This window comes from Dryas octopetala, chromosome 3 (assembly GCF_963921425.1).
Source record: "Dryas octopetala chromosome 3, drDryOcto1.1, whole genome shotgun sequence".
Lineage (NCBI taxonomy): Eukaryota > Viridiplantae > Streptophyta > Magnoliopsida > Rosales > Rosaceae > Dryas > Dryas octopetala.
In genome coordinates, this window is record NC_141368.1 from 16261905 (window position 1) to 16281109 (window position 19205).

At 38.0% G+C, this 19205-nt stretch overlaps 1 protein-coding gene across 1 annotated transcript; it reads left to right on the forward strand.

The window, feature by feature from the left end:
* Nucleotides 1–750: 750 nt before the first annotated feature.
* Nucleotides 751–2910, forward strand: LOC147291370 (uncharacterized). The gene is made up of 4 exons (XM_086238246.1): nt 751–841; nt 1181–1301; nt 1619–1909; nt 2235–2910. Exons 2-4 carry the CDS (start codon nt 1194–1196, stop codon nt 2805–2807), a joined length of 972 nt encoding a protein of 323 aa, XP_086094372.1. The 5' UTR covers nt 751–841; nt 1181–1193; the 3' UTR covers nt 2808–2910.
* Nucleotides 2911–19205: the final 16295 nt, after the last annotated feature.

A 19205-nucleotide genomic window follows, 5' to 3' on the forward strand; every position in this document is an offset into this window, starting at 1 on the left:
ATATTAGGTGTTTTTTTTGATGGTTAGAAGCAAAAGAAAAAGAAGATTTATTTCCTTTTTGAGTTCAGATCCTCTGTTGAGCTTTTAATGTTAATTTTGTACTTATGTCTAAAACGAAGTACTTTTAGACATATAATTCTTTTTTAATGTAAATTCTAAATAGTGATTAAACCTTAAACTCAAATTCCTTCGAACCTCAATTCCAATATAAATATAAAGACTAGAAAAAAAAAAGCGCAGAATCCTATAATAACATATAATGAGATGAAGAATCAAACTCTTAACATATAATATTATAATGAGATGACTGCATTAAATATATATATATATATTTTTTTTTACCCACTAATTAGAGAGATTTTTTGGTATAACTGATACACTGCTACGTGGTGTAACTAATATATATGTCATAATATGTGTGGATGTTATTAATATTATATCCTACTGATATAAATATACCATCTAATAATACCTTTATACATTAGATTTGTTCCAATAATATAAATGTATCGGTTAGGTTGAAAAAATTAAGTGTATTAGATATTAAAGGCAGTAAATAGTAATATCTGCACGGGGTCAATGGTATCCGGGTCTCTGGCCTTGGTGTGCCGAAAAATCCCTAAAACCCACAGCCCATCTTTTCCCACCTTTCAAAGCCCATCCCTGAGCCCAAACCCCAGATTCCCCGCCACTAAAATTTCTCACTCACTTCCACGCTCTCACCTTCTGTCTTCACTCCAGTCTTCCCATTTTGCTTTTCTTCAATTCTTCCTCTTGCTGTTGTTCTTGGGATAATCTTCTTCTTCTGAGCCTCACAGCTTCACTCACCCACAGACCCCAGGTATTCCTCTTTCTCTTATTTTAGGTTGAATAATTTAAGATTTAATTAGGGTTCAATTAAGATTTTAATTCATGGTCTAATTTAAGGTGTAATTCAGGTGTACATTTTGGGTTTAATTTAGGTTTTAAATTAAGTGTGATTTGATATTTTTTTTCAGCTCTTCAAGTTTTTCATTTTCTTTGTAATTTTTTACTTTGGGCATTGATTAGGTTTGGTCCCTCTGATATAGCTATTTGATTTTGGATGGCTCTCTCTCTCTCTCTCTCTCTCTCTCTCTCTCTCTCGGGTACAAGTTGCACATTCCATTCTCATTTCCGCTAAATGCATTTTTTCTTACAGTTTTAATCTATTTATGGACCGCTGGTGTGGAGTTTTAAAGGTTCCATTGAACCCTAATGCCAGGACCTGCTACAGAGTTGCAGCGTCTCTCTGCCTATCACCCACTTCCAAAACACTAAGTGTAAGTTCACTAAGTTCTCTATACTTAACCCTTTGAAGCACTATTGCACAGTGCCTGCCATTCATGACTCAAAAGGAAATGTAAACCTTTTCTTGCCTGCCTGCAACTGAATTCTCCTGAAATACTCACACTTCCAGTCATGGTTTAGTCTTTTTCCCGAAAATGGTAGAAATGCGTGAATACTAATTTCTGAATGTACCCATCTTTTTTTCAGGACTGATCTTAAATCCTAAGTTTCTGAATTACTATTTTTGTCTCCTTTCCGTCATTGAAGAATGAAGACCTTTACTGTGTGTTGAACTTTTCCTGGGAGGCAGGTTCCTTCAGCAAATGCCATCTTTTTCAGTGGAGATCGAGTTGCCGACACTGGGAATCCAGTGATTGAGAGGCTATCAGACTTGCATAATATAGCTGAAATACTGGTTTCGAAGTTCGGTGATTCGATCAATGCTTGGGTTATTGAGGCTTCTGTTTTCAATGGGCCTTTTTCTGTGTATAAGGACTTTGTACCATCTGTTAACCAACGGGGAGAGCCAAAATCATACTGCCCTACTGGATTCCCAGCTTCTGGGTCGACTGTTTCACTCTTATCAAGTTGCCTTGAAGAGGTATATTTAGTAACCTTCAGCATTTTCAAACTTGTTTTTTACTTGACTGAGAAAGTATTATAGATATCTACATGCAACAACTTTCTGGCCTCTGTTTTTCTAAATCATTTTGCCTAGTGTAACGCTTTATGGGGAAGATAGAAGTGTTCATGCCGAAAAAATAGGTTCTGCATCATTATGAATGTATTATTTATGTGCCATATTTTAAAATATGAATTGGATAAGAGAACTAAGGCTATTATTTAAAATCCCTATTCTTCATCTAAACTCCTATTCTTTTCAAGCCTTGGATGATTCCCAAAGTCAATATTTGTGATGATGGCAGGTGAAGAATGGCATTTCGAGACAGAAAGAACTGCTCCTACCAGGAATATCCGCATCACAATGTATCCAACCTAAAACATTAATCTTCGGATTCAGCAAGGGTGGTACTGTAGTTAACCAGCTAGTTACTGAGCTTGGATTCTTGGATGCCAAATTCTCTGGAGCTCCACTGCTTATGGAGAAAAAGCAAACTGGTGTGGAAGAAGAGATTCATATCATACCAAGTTCTAAAGAAAGCCTTTTAAAAAGCATAAGGGAAATTCATTACGTGGATGTTGGATTAAATTCACCTGGCGCATATATAACTGACCACAGTGTGATTGAGAAAATCTCCGAGCACCTTCAACAAGGGGCTACAGGAATTCATTTTGCCCTTCATGGAACTCCTAGGCAATGGTGTGACAGCAGGCGAGCTTGGATATGCAATGAAAAAGACAAAATGGTTAATCTGCTAGAGTCTGAAGCTCAGAGAAGTGGAGGGAAATTACAGGTGTGTGAGAAATTTTATTTTTCTAATAGCCCACCTGATTTGCAGATGCATTTTGAAATAATTGAAAGATTGGATGTCAGTTAAACCGCTATAAATTGTAAACCATGATTGTAGTTATGTTATGGAATAAAAGTAAATGAAGTTTACAATTATATTATGATGAGTTATCTTATGAAAAACCATGATTGTTGTAATTATGTTATGAAAACCATGTTTTGATTCTTATACATGTATTAGAAAATGGAAGTTTATAATTAATTGCAACATGCCTCTCCATGATAATCACTATCAGGCTTATACAAGAATCTATGAGTTATGTTAGTGGCAAGAAATTGTTAGATAATTATTTTCTTTATTTTTTTTTTCTAGAGGAATACCATGGAAGACAATTGGTCAAAAGTTTGCACCGTTGAGTACCATCTCATTAGTTTTCATATAATGTGATTCTGCAGAGGGCTCTCTATCCTCTCTGTCCATTTCCTCTACCTATCTGTTGTTGACTTGTACTAGCTCCATAAATCTAACGCTATTCTTATATAATCAATCTAATTCTACCACAATCCTGAAATATATCAAAGTCAATGATATCCAGCCAATCCTAAATCAGCCTTGCCACCAATCATATGAAGATATAATCATTTAAAGGCCCAACACAATATATTGTTGGCTTTCCAACTTCAAAACTGTATGTTATCAATCCCTTATGGTAAAAATATATAACAAATGCCTAAGATGATGAAGCCAAACCCATTTGGACTGCCCCAAAACCATACAGGAAAGGCTCTTAGATCCAAAAGAACCAAAATCAATATTCACAAAACTTGCCACAAACCTTTTGGTCCTATTATTGAAACAACCAAGATTCTAAATTCATAATTCATCAATCCCTCATCAGAACTATATTCAAATCTCATGCATCCTAAAAAATTGTCACCTAACAGAACACTTCAACAACCAGAATATAAAGAAAAAACCAAGATACTTAGGAACTCTAAATTGGATAACCTTTACCTCATTGAAAAGCTAGAAATCCAGCACCATAGGGCCTAAGCAAGAAAACCAAGATAAGAACCAGCAAAACCCATCAAAACCAATATAGTAATGATATAAATACTTGAAATGAAAATGGCATGATTAGTACAGTGGTAATAATTTATCCTAAAAACCATATGATATTTGTAGTCGCAGAGGCAGATTGAGCAGGTGGAGGACAACTATGTATAGTCAGCCTTAAGTGCTTCCTAATTCTTACCTCCATGCTGTCACTTGCTTTACCATTCTTACCATAATTAACATAATCTTATTATGTGCTTTTTTTTACTTAAGCATCTCAGTGACCAAACTACGCTGGTTTTGAAATTGTTAATAGCGCTTTCAAACATTTTTGGTAAATTATGAATCCAATCTCAATCTCAATCCATTCTATTCCATTCCGAATGCTTTGACATGGCCAATGGTAAATTATGTCCCAAAAAAATTCATTGAGAGATATTAATGTAACTCATTAAGAGTCACATTTAAAGATTATTCTAATAGGATTTAATATTCTTTTAGAGTTTAAGGTTTAAGTTGTAGTATTCATATAGCTTCAGCCTTAAATCTTATAAGCTAAACCCTAAAATCATAAGGCCGAAGTCCTAAATAGAATACAAAAATCAATTTAACCAAAACTAAAAATCTCTCTGAGTTACACTCATCTTGAAGAGTTACACTTTACTGAAATTGTAATTCTCATTGAGTTATACTTAGGGGAGTGTATTGAATATAGAATTCCACATGCTTTTGTAGACTTTTATGAGTGATAGATTTTTGCAGGGTTTATAAATTTTTGTTGACTTTCATAGACTCTACATAATTTAATGATAGACTTTTACAAAATTCTATAGAGTTATGTGATAGATTTTTGTATAATTCTATAGAGTTTTACAGAGTTTCACAAACTTTTCTTTTGTGAATTTATATAATTAAAATAGGTCATAAAACAAACTATAATATTTTTTTTAACAAAAACATGAAAGGAAAAAAGATATGAGATGTGCTATCATCGTTCATTCCTCTTTCTCCATCCTTATTAATTATAATTCTGTTCATATTACAAAACTATTAAAATCAACAATTGAAAAAAAAAAAAAAAAATTCAAAAAAACCTAGGATTTAGCAAACTCTACAATAGCATTGCTACAAGCCTTAACACCACCAACCATAATCGATCAATTCCATAAACTTCCTTGGATGAGCTTGTCTTCATATTATCTGTGATATTGTCCTTCTTTTAAAATAGAACCTACCTCGGAAAACTACTTTCAAAAACTATTACTGCAAATCGACATCGGAGGTTTGTTGAGTACATAATTAAGACTTGAAGTAGGCCTCACCAAAAAGCCCAAGGCCCGAAACCCACCTAACCCATTGGGCTCGAACCCCGATTAGGCCCGAAATTTAGGCCGGCCTGAAAGTCCCTTGGGTTGGGCTTGGGTCATCCCGTTGAAGCCCACAACTCACCCGAAGCCTGTTTACACACACACTTATATATATATATATATCTTCAATAAAAAAATATAGGATTTTGACTATATTTTAATTCGAACATGAGACCTCACAGAACTAGCTTCAACTCTCAACCAATTGAGTTGACTAGTTTATTTGTCTAGTTTGTCAATGATAACATATTTAATAGGTTTTTTCGTTTGTTTACTCTAATAAATTAGGTTTTATATAATTTATATAATGTATTAATAATCTAATATATAAGGAATCTCAAGTTTTGTATTAAATATTTAAATATATTATTTGGGGTTTGGATTTTTTAAAAGTATTATTTGGAGTTTGGTGAGTGTGTGGGGTTTAGAGTTTTTATTACATATGTTTTATAAACATATGATGAAATTGTGTTTCCAACGATCCGAACCGTTCATTTTTTAGTTCTCCACTCAAAGATCATCTCTGCAAAAAATGAGCTCAATTGGAGATGTATAAGCTAGATAACGGTAGTCCAACTTATGAACGATCATAGTTTTTCTAATGATAATTGAACGGGTAGATGAATTTCGATTTGGCCGATTTTTGTAAGGATGATCTTTGACTATAAACATATAAAATGAATGGTTCAGATTGTTGAAATCACATTGCGGACTTCACAATTATGAAAACGACAAGGTTTCAATGGGAAAGTTATTAGAATTATACTATTCAAGTGTATTTATATGTAGAAGATCACATCTCAATCGTGTTTTCAACGATCTGAACCGTTCATATTTTAGTTCCCCACTCAAAGATAATCCATACAATAAATTAGCTCAATCGGAGATGTAAAAGTGAGGTAATGGTGGTCGAATTAATGAACGATCGTGGTTTAATAACTTTAATTATAGTTGTATTATAAAAGTTGTATATACACATATAACATTAATTTATGTTTAATTATAGTTGTAATATTGTATATAATTTTAAAAGTTTATTATTTATAGTATTACATTATTACTAACACAATAATATTATATAATAACTTAATAAGCATATTAATAATTTATTGGAGTAAACAAATGAAAAACCTATTAAATATATTATGATTTACAAACTAGATAAATAAACTAGTCAGCTCAGTTGGTTGAGAGTTTAAGTTTGTTATATAAGGTCTCATGTTCAAATCACAACATAGCCAAAATCCTATATTTTTCTATTGAAGATATATATATGTGTGTAAATGGACTTTGGGCCCATTCTCGGCCGCCAGTTCGGGCCTAGCCTGGCCTAGCCCACCAAGCCCGCAAGCCCCGAGCTTGACGTGCAAGCCTTGGACTTGTGTATTAAGGCCCGGCCCGCCCGAAAGCCCTATTAGGCTTCTCTAATTTAAGTCCAAGCCTGGCCTGAGCCCAAAAGATTAGGGCCGAGCTAGCCTGGCCCGGCCCATTGCCGACCCTTAACTTGAAGTTCGTTCTCCTCCATTACTATGTAAAATGATAAAGGATTAGATTTCGTTTAGGTAGCTCTAATCGAGCACTGCCATAGCAGAGTTGTCAAGTTAGCTTTTTTTTATTTTTTTTGGTTCTAGGGTTAGGGTTTAGGTAGGAGGAAATAGAAAATGAGAAGAGGAAGGTTCTACAAAAAAAAAAAAAAATTCGCATATAATCTTTGGGGTGAAGATCAAAGAATTATTGGATTTTGGTATTATACATCACTTTCCAAAAATCCATGAAACTTTACATTTAAGAAAATCATTAAAATAATAAAAGTCAATAACTTTTTTAATACCACAATACTTTTAGACTCTCTAAAAATCTTAACTGAATACCACAAGATTTCTATAGACTTTTTTAAAAGTCTTTGAAAATCCTAATTGAATATCACAATATTTTGATAAACTCTTTAAAAGTCTATAACGAATACACCTAAACTTTTAGTTGACAAGCTGGATAACACACCGGATTGGACAAAATAATCGAAATCCTATGTTTGGTGTCACTATGTATTATTTAGTCACCCGATAACATTATACGGTAGCCTGCTTTAATACATTTCACACCTGATTAAAGAGAACACCTCAAAAGTTCTGTACAAAATAGCATGACAAATCAATCCAGCCCAAAGCTCCCTCTTCCTCTCATCTTCTTTGGCAACCTCGATCGTCACTTCGATCCAGCCCAAATCCCTCTCCCTCTCGTCTTCTTCGTCAACCTCGATAGTTAGCTTCGGCAACCTCGATCGTCAAGGTAAATGTTTTTGCATCTTTTTCTTTAATTTCTCTTTGAAAAATCAAATAGAGGCAGAGAATGAAAGAGTTTTTGGGTAAATGGTTTCACTGCCTACTATGCTCTGTCAAACCATTCTACAGAATTCGAAATGGAAAGAAATTCAGAGTTGCGAAAGATCTTGCAATTTTCCATTTTCTTTTCTCAGCTACCAAATAGATCTTAGCTTGATTTTCTACAAGATTAGTATCAAGAGAGCTTTTAAACAAAAGGGTTGTGAGAAATTTCCAATATATTACTACTGTATTGGGTTGGCCTGGCTTCCATAGCTAGCTTGCCAAGAGCTAGAGAATAAGGAGAGATGTGTGGAAAAAGAGTGAAAAGAGAGATATGAGTTTGATCTGTTAGAGATATGTTTGTTTATTTGATAGGTTATTTATCTCCTTTATTCAACCTTTTTTTTTTTCCTGATTACTTCTTCTTATCCTGAGTTTTTTGTTGCTTCTTATTTGAAATTTGAATGGACTACCCGTTAGTGAGCCACAATGATTTTGATAAGTTGAGATTGATATGTAGTTGTTTAATCTATATGTGTAACGACCCGACCCAAAGTTGACTTTTTAAATTAGTAGACTTTTGATTTTGACTTCGGATCCGCTGGATAGATCTCAAGACCACGAGTTCGTAGACACGAAGCACGTACAAATCAGAGTTACGGTTTGAGAGATATGATCATTTGAAGGGAGGGGCAATTTTGTAATTTTGCATGAGTGGGTTTTAAATACCCAAAATCCAGAAATTTCGAGACACTCTCTCTCCTCTCTCCCCGATGCTCTCTCTCTCTCTCTCTCTCGCCCGTTCAGTACCACCGATCTATCACCGGCGCGTGGGCGCGCGTCCGGCGGCGGATGGAGGCGGACGAAAGCTCCCCGAGCTCGCCGTCCCTTCCTCTCTCTTCCCTTGATCTTGAATCACTCAAAAACCCAGCCAAAATTCGAATCCAGGCCAAACCCGATCGAAGCCAAGCGACGACGATCCGCCGTCTCCGGCCAAGACGCGACGCCGGACCACTGGGGTCTTCTTCCCCTCGTCGCGGCGAGTCCAGGGGTGGTTCCCGATCGTTCATCGGACCACCGCAGCACGCAAAGCGAAGTCACAGGGCCAGTTGTCTTCTCCGACCAGTTTCTGGTTTTTCCGGCGGCGTTTCCGTCGAGTGAGGTACCCAAACTGATCCTCTCTCTCTCCTCTACATGAATTTGTACTTGTTTGACTCAATTATCAATAAAATAGAAAAACCCTGTTTGAAACTCACAGCCACCGCGAGTTCCTCCGCATGTGGTGGCCGGGTTGAGTTGTTGTTACTAAATTCTGTCCTAAATTATTTTATTTGTTGCTTGTAAATTGTTGCACTGAATTTGGGCTTGTTTTGGATTGAAATTTTCTGTCGAGGTGATGTTTTGCTGCTGCCACCGCCAGCTCCGCCACTGGTGGTGGCGGGTCGAGCGGTCTTCCTTGTCAATCAGCCTCCCCAGGACATCCAGAGGCCAATTCTAGGGTCTGTTTGCGTATCGGTGAGTGTTTGTGTGTTGTTAGAGGTCGGGCAGCCACCGTGCGTGGTGGTTACCGCCCATTTCGGTCGTTGAATGGCCAAATTGTGAACCCTGGATATTTATAAGTTGGTTGTCTGGTCTTAACAGGTACATGGGCTCGGGAAATCTCATTCACGAGGCCGTTATGCTGCCGGATTTAGTATCCGAGCCAGGGCACGGTGAAGGGTATTCCGGACTTTTACGTAGTTAAATTTTAAGTGAAACTTATCTGCTTATATTGTTGAGTACCGTGGTTTCATTGTCTGTTTTAAAGATTTACTGTCTTACGTTAGAGAAGATTAGGTGTAGGATTTGAATTGGGAGAATGAATTGACGAGGATTTGAGGTGAAGGAATTATTTGGGAATTATGGAGTTTCTTAGAGGAGAGTCACCAAATTAGAGAAGGATTATTTATAGTCGAGGTTAATGATTGATGATTAGGCAGTTATTATATACAAATGATCAAACTAATTATTGAGGAAAAGTCAGTATGTTTTGAGTGACAGACAAGTGATGATTTATAAGCGGGGATCAAATTCGGAAGGATTCGGCAGAGTTCAGAGAAATTTTGGGAAAAAAGGTTGTGAGTTGGAAATGCGAGTACGGATTGGATGAGCCTGCTCGTACGGAGAGACCCCTCCGTATGAGATTGTGGCTAGGATACGAGCCTGCTCGTACGGAGAGACCCCTCCGTATGAGATTGTGGCTAGGATACGAGCCTGCTCGTACGGAGAGACCCCTCCGTATGAGATTGTGGCTAGAATATGAGCCTGCTCGTACGGAGAGACCCCTCCGTATGAGATTGTGGCTAGGATATGAGCCTGCTCGTACGGAGAGACCCCTCCGTATGAGATTGTGGCTAGGATACGAGCCTGCTCGTACGGAGAGACCCCTCCGTATGAGATTGTGGCTAGGATACGAGCCTGCTCGTACGGAGAGACCCCTCCGTATGAGATTGTGGCTAGGATACGAGCCTGCTCGTGCGGAAGGGTCATCCGTACGAGATTGTGGCTAGGATACGAGCCTGCTCGTGCGGAAGGGTCATCCGTACGAGATTGTGGCCAGGATACGAGCCTGCTCGTGCGGAAGGGTCATCCGTACGAGATTGTGGCTAGGATTTGAGCCTGCCCGAGTGCGGGATTGTGGCCAGGACATTGCCTACAGTACAGGTACGAGAATGATGTGAGTTTTAAGAATAAGTGTTTCGAGATATTAGCCTCCAAGGATAAATTCAGTTCAGAGTTTGACTTACGGCTGAGGGGATTTAAAAATGGTTTTGAAAGAAGAGATTTTTGAAAGTAGTTATAAAGCTGGAGGATTTCCATGAAACGAAGTGTGTGAAATTAGATAGATGGTTGTTTGGTTGCTTGTATTGCATTTGTTTGCTAGGACTTAGTAAAATCTAGGCTTGAATCGTGAGGACGGAAATGATAGTGTCTATGCGTTGAGGATATTAATTAGAATGTGAATGATTGAGGTTGAGGTTAATGGTTGATTGATTAGGCAATTGATTGGTTGGAATGATTATTAATATTATTGGTGGGATTTTGATGTGAATTTGAGGGATTTGGTTCATCTTGTTGCTTGGATGATTGGTGATGGAACTATTATGAAATTGAATAATTTTGGATTTTATTGTGGATTATTTATTGAGTATGGAATTGAAGAAATTATTGAGAACAATTATTATTATGAAATTTCACTCATACGAGCTTTAGTGAGCTTACCAGATTTGTTGTATAACTCGGTACACCATGGATGCGGTGTAGGATTGGTGTTTTGCAGGTTAAGCAGACTGAGGAAGCAGTGGGAAGAAGACGAGGCAGTGGGACTCAGAGAGATTTATTTAAAATGTTTTTGACAGAATTTTATTTACTTATGTTGTTGTGTATGGCTCAAAAGTAAGAGAAAGCAGATTTAACAGTTTGATGTTCAGTATTTTCATGGCCCGAGGTTTGAGGTGTTTCAAATGGTATCAGAGCTAGACCCCCGGCCGGAAGTGTGTGGATTGCAAGACCCAGGGACCAAGACCCTGAGTGGGCGGCTGCGCGAGGCAGTGGCGAGCTACCAGGTGAGAAGAAGTGAGTGATCCCACACTGCCCGGGTGAGGAATGGTGATGTTACAGAAAGTTTGAGGAAATCAGTTGAGAAAGTGTTTGAGAAACCAGTTGAGAAAATCAGTTGAGAAATCAGTTTGAGAAAGTTTTGAGAAATGTCCCCTGCACTGCCATCACTTCTCTGCTCCTCAGCAAGTTCTGGGAAGTTGGAAGGTTGAGTAAGTTTATTAATAAGAGATCAGAGGGTTAATCAGAGTGGCGCAGCGGAAGCATGGTGAGACTTAAACAAATCACATTGGCACGTGGCCAATAGAGGGATCAGAGAGGTCGATAGGAGGTACTAGTTTGGGCATCACTTGTCTGTTACGATATATGCTAAATTTCGAGGACGAAATTTTTGTAAGGGGGGAAGGTTGTAACGACCCGACCCAAAGTTGACTTTTTAAATTAGTAGACTTTTGATTTTGACTTCGGATCCGCTGGATAGATCTCAAGACCACGAGTTCGTAGACACGAAGCACGTACAAATCAGAGTTACGGTTTGAGAGATATGATCATTTGAAGGGAGGGGCAATTTTGTAATTTTGCATGAGTGGGTTTTAAATACCCAAAATCCAGAAATTTCGAGACACTCTCTCTCCTCTCTCCCCGATGCTCTCTCTCTCTCTCTCTCTCTCGCCCGTTCAGTACCACCGATCTATCACCGGCGCGTGGGCGCGCGTCCGGCGGCGGATGGAGGCGGACGAAAGCTCCCCGAGCTCGCCGTCCCTTCCTCTCTCTTCCCTTGATCTTGAATCACTCAAAAACCCAGCCAAAATTCGAATCCAGGCCAAACCCGATCGAAGCCAAGCGACGACGATCCGCCGTCTCCGGCCAAGACGCGACGCCGGACCACTGGGGTCTTCTTCCCCTCGTCGCGGCGAGTCCAGGGGTGGTTCCCGATCGTTCATCGGACCACCGCAGCACGCAAAGCGAAGTCACAGGGCCAGTTGTCTTCTCCGACCAGTTTCTGGTTTTTCCGGCGGCGTTTCCGTCGAGTGAGGTACCCAAACTGATCCTCTCTCTCTCCTCTACATGAATTTGTACTTGTTTGACTCAATTATCAATAAAATAGAAAAACCCTGTTTGAAACTCACAGCCACCGCGAGTTCCTCCGCATGTGGTGGCCGGGTTGAGTTGTTGTTACTAAATTCTGTCCTAAATTATTTTATTTGTTGCTTGTAAATTGTTGCACTGAATTTGGGCTTGTTTTGGATTGAAATTTTCTGTCGAGGTGATGTTTTGCTGCTGCCACCGCCAGCTCCGCCACTGGTGGTGGCGGGTCGAGCGGTCTTCCTTGTCAATCAGCCTCCCCAGGACATCCAGAGGCCAATTCTAGGGTCTGTTTGCGTATCGGTGAGTGTTTGTGTGTTGTTAGAGGTCGGGCAGCCACCGTGCGTGGTGGTTACCGCCCATTTCGGTCGTTGAATGGCCAAATTGTGAACCCTGGATATTTATAAGTTGGTTGTCTGGTCTTAACAGGTACATGGGCTCGGGAAATCTCATTCACGAGGCCGTTATGCTGCCGGATTTAGTATCCGAGCCAGGGCACGGTGAAGGGTATTCCGGACTTTTACGTAGTTAAATTTTAAGTGAAACTTATCTGCTTATATTGTTGAGTACCGTGGTTTCATTGTCTGTTTTAAAGATTTACTGTCTTACGTTAGAGAAGATTAGGTGTAGGATTTGAATTGGGAGAATGAATTGACGAGGATTTGAGGTGAAGGAATTATTTGGGAATTATGGAGTTTCTTAGAGGAGAGTCACCAAATTAGAGAAGGATTATTTATAGTCGAGGTTAATGATTGATGATTAGGCAGTTATTATATACAAATGATCAAACTAATTATTGAGGAAAAGTCAGTATGTTTTGAGTGACAGACAAGTGATGATTTATAAGCGGGGATCAAATTCGGAAGGATTCGGCAGAGTTCAGAGAAATTTTGGGAAAAAAGGTTGTGAGTTGGAAATGCGAGTACGGATTGGATGAGCCTGCTCGTACGGAGAGACCCCTCCGTATGAGATTGTGGCTAGGATACGAGCCTGCTCGTACGGAGAGACCCCTCCGTATGAGATTGTGGCTAGGATATGAGCCTGCTCGTACGGAGAGACCCCTCCGTATGAGATTGTGGCTAGGATACGAGCCTGCTCGTACGGAGAGACCCCTCCGTATGAGATTGTGGCTAGGATACGAGCCTGCTCGTGCGGAAGGGTCATCCGTACGAGATTGTGGCTAGGATACGAGCCTGCTCGTGCGGAAGGGTCATCCGTACGAGATTGTGGCCAGGATACGAGCCTGCTCGTGCGGAAGGGTCATCCGTACGAGATTGTGGCTAGGATTTGAGCCTGCCCGAGTGCGGGATTGTGGCCAGGACATTGCCTACAGTACAGGTACGAGAATGATGTGAGTTTTAAGAATAAGTGTTTCGAGATATTAGCCTCCAAGGATAAATTCAGTTCAGAGTTTGACTTACGGCTGAGGGGATTTAAAAATGGTTTTGAAAGAAGAGATTTTTGAAAGTAGTTATAAAGCTGGAGGATTTCCATGAAACGAAGTGTGTGAAATTAGATAGATGGTTGTTTGGTTGCTTGTATTGCATTTGTTTGCTAGGACTTAGTAAAATCTAGGCTTGAATCGTGAGGACGGAAATGATAGTGTCTATGCGTTGAGGATATTAATTAGAATGTGAATGATTGAGGTTGAGGTTAATGGTTGATTGATTAGGCAATTGATTGGTTGGAATGATTATTAATATTATTGGTGGGATTTTGATGTGAATTTGAGGGATTTGGTTCATCTTGTTGCTTGGATGATTGGTGATGGAACTATTATGAAATTGAATAATTTTGGATTTTATTGTGGATTATTTATTGAGTATGGAATTGAAGAAATTATTGAGAACAATTATTATTATGAAATTTCACTCATACGAGCTTTAGTGAGCTTACCAGATTTGTTGTATAACTCGGTACACCATGGATGCGGTGTAGGATTGGTGTTTTGCAGGTTAAGCAGACTGAGGAAGCAGTGGGAAGAAGACGAGGCAGTGGGACTCAGAGAGATTTATTTAAAATGTTTTTGACAGAATTTTATTTACTTATGTTGTTGTGTATGGCTCAAAAGTAAGAGAAAGCAGATTTAACAGTTTGATGTTCAGTATTTTCATGGCCCGAGGTTTGAGGTGTTTCAATATGTAATGTTTGTGCTTAATCCCATGGTTTGGGTATTGCTTTTTTGAGCTTCTTCTAGTTGCACGGTCCGTTCCAAATATATGCACAAGGCTCCACTACAATAAATATGGCCAAATGCCTCTATTTTTTGCACCCATAGATGAGAGGGTGCCTATTGACAAATGAGGTGGTCACTAATACTTATTTTTAGTGATTACTATGTTTATGGTGGAGATAATAGTTGTCTTAGAACCCACTAATTTGTAAGATAGTTGATTTTTTTGTAGCTTCATAAACATAGTAACCAAATTGGAAAATTAGTGGGATAATTTTTCTTTTCCCACCCATAACCCAAACTAAATTTATAATGGTGGTTGTGCACAAGACCTCTTTTCTTTGAAACTAAAGTTGGAAAAGTGAAGATTGACATTTTGGGTTTAGGGATGAATTTATAAAATTTTTTGTTTTAAAAAGAAATGCTTTTATAATTAAATTGGTTTAAGGTTTTAATTTGACAAAATTCAATGTATAGATTTTAAATGAGTTTTTGGTCTAGTTGGATAGGGCTCGGGACTACGAGAGCGTAGACACGAAGAAGATGTGAAACACAACTACGACCATCAAGTTTTGAGTATTTTAAGTTAAAGGGCAATTTTGTAAATTTATCAGATAGGGTTTTACTATAAAAACCTAACTTCAGCATCTTTTTTTTCTCATTAGCCTTCAGAAGCAGCTGCACACCACCTGGTGATTCTCTATCTTCTCTCTCATCTGCCATGAGCTCTTTTGGCCATCTCTTCGCCGTTCGGCAGCCAACTCCGGCGACATGGACCCCAATCAACTAGTTTCTTCCTCCTTTCTCTATCCTTGCCTTTTGTTTGCTTAAAAACCCAATGAAAACATAGATTCAAACCGAACCTGATCCAGCTTTCTTCTCCGATGGGTCACTAATTTCGACGACCTTTTGCCATTGAGTTGGTCTCGAAATCTTCCCATGGGTGAGTTGAGTTCAATGGTGTAAATACCTAGCCCATTCAGCCGCCTCACGTGGTGGTTTGAAACCTTAAAAGCTGCAACCCTCCTCCATCGTTTCTGGCGATATGGGCGGCAGATTCCAGCGATCTTCATCAGGTTTTCCTTTTCTCATCATGGCCCTTCCATTGGTGCACATGTATGACTCCGATTGTGGATGAATTAAAAACCCCCAAATCAAACCCTAGAGTATCTACAACCACTTTTGGTCATTCCTTTGGTATCAATTCTATTTATTTTTCAAGTTCTTTGTATTCTGATTGTTTACCTTATTTATTATTATATTGTTAGTGTTAAATATTATCTTGTTAGTTGTATTCTTTTGGTATCACTAATATATCCAACTTCAGATTTTATGTAGTGTTAAATATTATCTTGTTGTTTAAGTCTATACCACAAGTTGAATGTTATGATATGCTACATGATTTTTTGGTGATATCTGGAGCTTCTTTCATATTTTTCATTTCTCCTTTATTGCTGCAGATTTATGGTAGTGATCAAAAGTTATGTTTTCACTTCTATTAATTATAACTTTGATTATAACATGTTTATAATTCCAAAATATGGTTTTGCTTATGTTCAACTTTGACCAAACAAAATTCCTTTTTAACTTACGTTCCTTTCCCTTGTGAGTTTATATACTTTGTGGTTTTGCTTGGTTGTGATGTAGGACAAGAAGACCAAGAAGAAGACTTGAGGACCAAGCCTCATGGGAGAGGACCGGACCTCTAGAAGCTGGGAAGAAGATTGAGGACTGGACCTCATGGGAGAGGACAGGACCTCCAGTAGCTGAGAAGAAGATTAAGGACCGGACCTCCAGAAGCTGAGAAGAAGATTGAGCATCAGACCTCATGGGAGAGGACTGGACCTCCAGTAGCTGAGAAGAAAATTGAGGACCGGACCTCATGGGAAATGACCAAATCTCCAGTAGCTTGAAAGTGCGAAACCTCCATCTTCATTTGCACTTTTCTTCTCTCTTCCTTTCCATCCTTCACTTTTTAAATCAACAACCCCATCCTCTTCATTTCTTTTTTGTTCTTTATCCCACAAACCATATATGTTTAGTATTGTTTTGTTTATTTGAATTGTTGTCTTGTATTCTTCCTGTAAAAGGATGTTTGGTTGTATTTGTTAGAATTAATGAATGTTGAAGAAAATTGGTTCCAACTTATGAGTACGTTTTTACTCTTCTTCTTTGTGATTCAAAGAAGGTTCGTCATTACCACAAAAGCTAGCCCCCTTCCAGATTTTGTTGCATGGAATGAGTTTTAATATAAGATTCAATCCCAGTACAAGATATGTTTGGTTGGAAAATGAATTTTGAATTCTAATTACTTAGTCACCAAAATTCATGGAGACATTGTTTATTGCTTATGTTCTAACACCAATACTGCAACCTTACATCTAATGGTGAAGGGAAAAAACCAACTAACTGCAGTATTAGTGAGCAGTTGCCTTGGCAGACTGTCATGGCAGATTTTGGCAGAAGCTTCCACCATTTTTATGTTTGGGTGGCCTTAGCTCCCTTGTCACCCCAACACCAACCTCCAACATGCTCTATGGTGACTGTATGGTGGCAATGGGCAATACAAACTAACAATAGTGGCAGTTGCATATATTCCTACAAAAAAATTTGTGAGCTTTGTTAGATAATGTTGGAGAGCTCTCATAATATGGACAAGGTTTGCCTCTATAGGTTTCTGCGTCCTTGTTATGCTACATGTCAATCAAGCACCAAGATATATAAAAAGACAATAAATTTACAAAAACAAGCACAAATCAATATAGTTGGAACAATTAACAAATAAAAAAAGCTTCAAGGCAATAATATTACTACTCTGCTACTCCATTTAGTTATATATCTGGAGCAACAACACATTACTTAATCAAAGAGCAGTCATTCAACATAGTACTAACATGACTCTTTGATACCCAGAAGTGTAAACAAGCTCCATCCATGTCCATAGAGTTCAAAAGGATTGCTTACTTATCACTTTCCAATTCAATTCAGATAAGAGGGTTTAGTAAACTGAACAAACAACATATGCTAAAACATAGTAAACTACTTCTAAATAAGTACCATACCTGAATATAGGTATTCCATGCCTCATCACTGTCAACTTCCACACATTTCTTTATATCATTCCATACAAACTCACTCTTCTAGAGCATATCATATATTAGATTGTACTGTTTTTTTAAGCTTTGATTCTTGAGTCAACATGTAGATTAGCTTTCAGTCCTAATCTTGAAAACTTTTGAAATAAAACATCTTCTATTAAAGAATTGGTACCAAGTTTGAATTGACCATTATTACGAGACTGTCCTTTTGCAACTAGATCTTCAAGAATGCCTACAAGTGCATCATTCTCATTTCTTGACCGGTACACGTCGACTCCCATTTTTACTAATAGCCCCACTAACTTGACTAGTATTAATTACTAGTATCTATTCTTAAAAAACATACATTAATATTAAAATAAATATATCAATGCAGCTTCAACTTAGCTAATGTATGCAACTCTAATTTTGAGAACAGTAGATATGTTATGAAGTTGATCATAAGTCATAACTAGCTAGTTAGCTAGCAACTGCAAGCAACCAACTTATATATACCAGTAAAAAAAATTGTTCCATAATTGTTGCACATAATTAAAGCTAGCAGCTGCTGTTGCAATATGTTGCACCAATTAAGCAATTAAAGTATCTTCATGTCCAAAACTGTAAATATCTTCATAGTCAATACAAAGAAATATTCAATCACTGTAATAAAATATCCAAAATCTACTATAAATGGTCAACCATTACAAAATATCCTAATTAAATAATTGAACTATTAATTAACGATTTATATTTGCCCTCTATTCATTGAACATTCGTGCTGCCAAATCATCTCTCCATGCGGTCCACTGATCAGATGGTTCAATTGTATTGAGATTTGAGCTTTCTAGTATGGTTGAACCTTCATCTCTCGTGTTTAGTTCGTGCTCCATTAGCTCTAGAGACATTTCTCTCCTAATAAGATTATGGAGCAGATAACATGCCAAAATTATTCTGCAATGGGTCTTTATAAGATAGAAAGATGGACTCCTTAAGATAGCCCATCGCATCTTAAGGAGTCTAAAACACTCTATCACATTCCTTGCATATTCATGTTTCATGTTGAAGTATTCCTTAGGATTTGTTGGTGCACGTTCATCTCTCCATTCTAATAGCTAGATGGTAACGTGTTCCTCTATATAGTGCGAGAAAACCCTCACAATTTGTGTATCCACCATCCACGAGATAATAGTAACCTAAGAATTGAATGTGAAAATGCATTTGATCAATATTTATTAGTTTTTCTAATGATTTTCAAGATATCACGCATCTAATACATGTCATATTAATTTTACCAGTGGGAACTCTTAATCCATTAGGCATAATTATTGCATCACGAATAACCCGAGAGTCGGAAGCAGAACCCTCCCATCCTAGTAAAACGAATATAAACTTTATATTTCGATCACATACACCTAAAACATTAGTTGCAATGTCACCCTTTCTTGTCTGATATTGTGGCTTGTCAATCTTAGGCACATGCACCTTAATGTATCTCCCATCTAATGCCCCTAAGCAATTCTATAAAAAAAAATCTATTGTCAACTATAACTCATTACTAAAATAAGATAAAGAACACCCTTAACAGTACAAATTCATAACATATAAATATACCATACCTTAAACCATTTCCACCTATCATCAGTCTCATTGTCAAGCACGGGTTCTGGTGATTTTAGTAGGAATTAATCCTTACAGTCAGCACACTCCATTTAGCACATAATTGAAGTACCTACTAATAGTCTCTCTTGAGCGATTGAACCTATCTTGTATTGTACTATTCTTTACATGGTGGGCAAGTATAT

Excerpts from the sequence above, each read along its gene's own strand:
- LOC147291370 (XM_086238246.1), top strand. The coding sequence starts at position 1,194 with ATGGACCGCTGGTGTGGAGTTTTAAAGGTTCCATTGAACCCTAATGCC. Across the intron at positions 1,302-1,618 it reads CCACTTCCAAAACACTAAGT|GTTCCTTCAGCAAATGCCAT; the intron begins GTAAGTTCACTA and ends CCTGGGAGGCAG. Across the intron at positions 1,910-2,234 it reads TATCAAGTTGCCTTGAAGAG|GTGAAGAATGGCATTTCGAG; the intron begins GTATATTTAGTA and ends TGATGATGGCAG.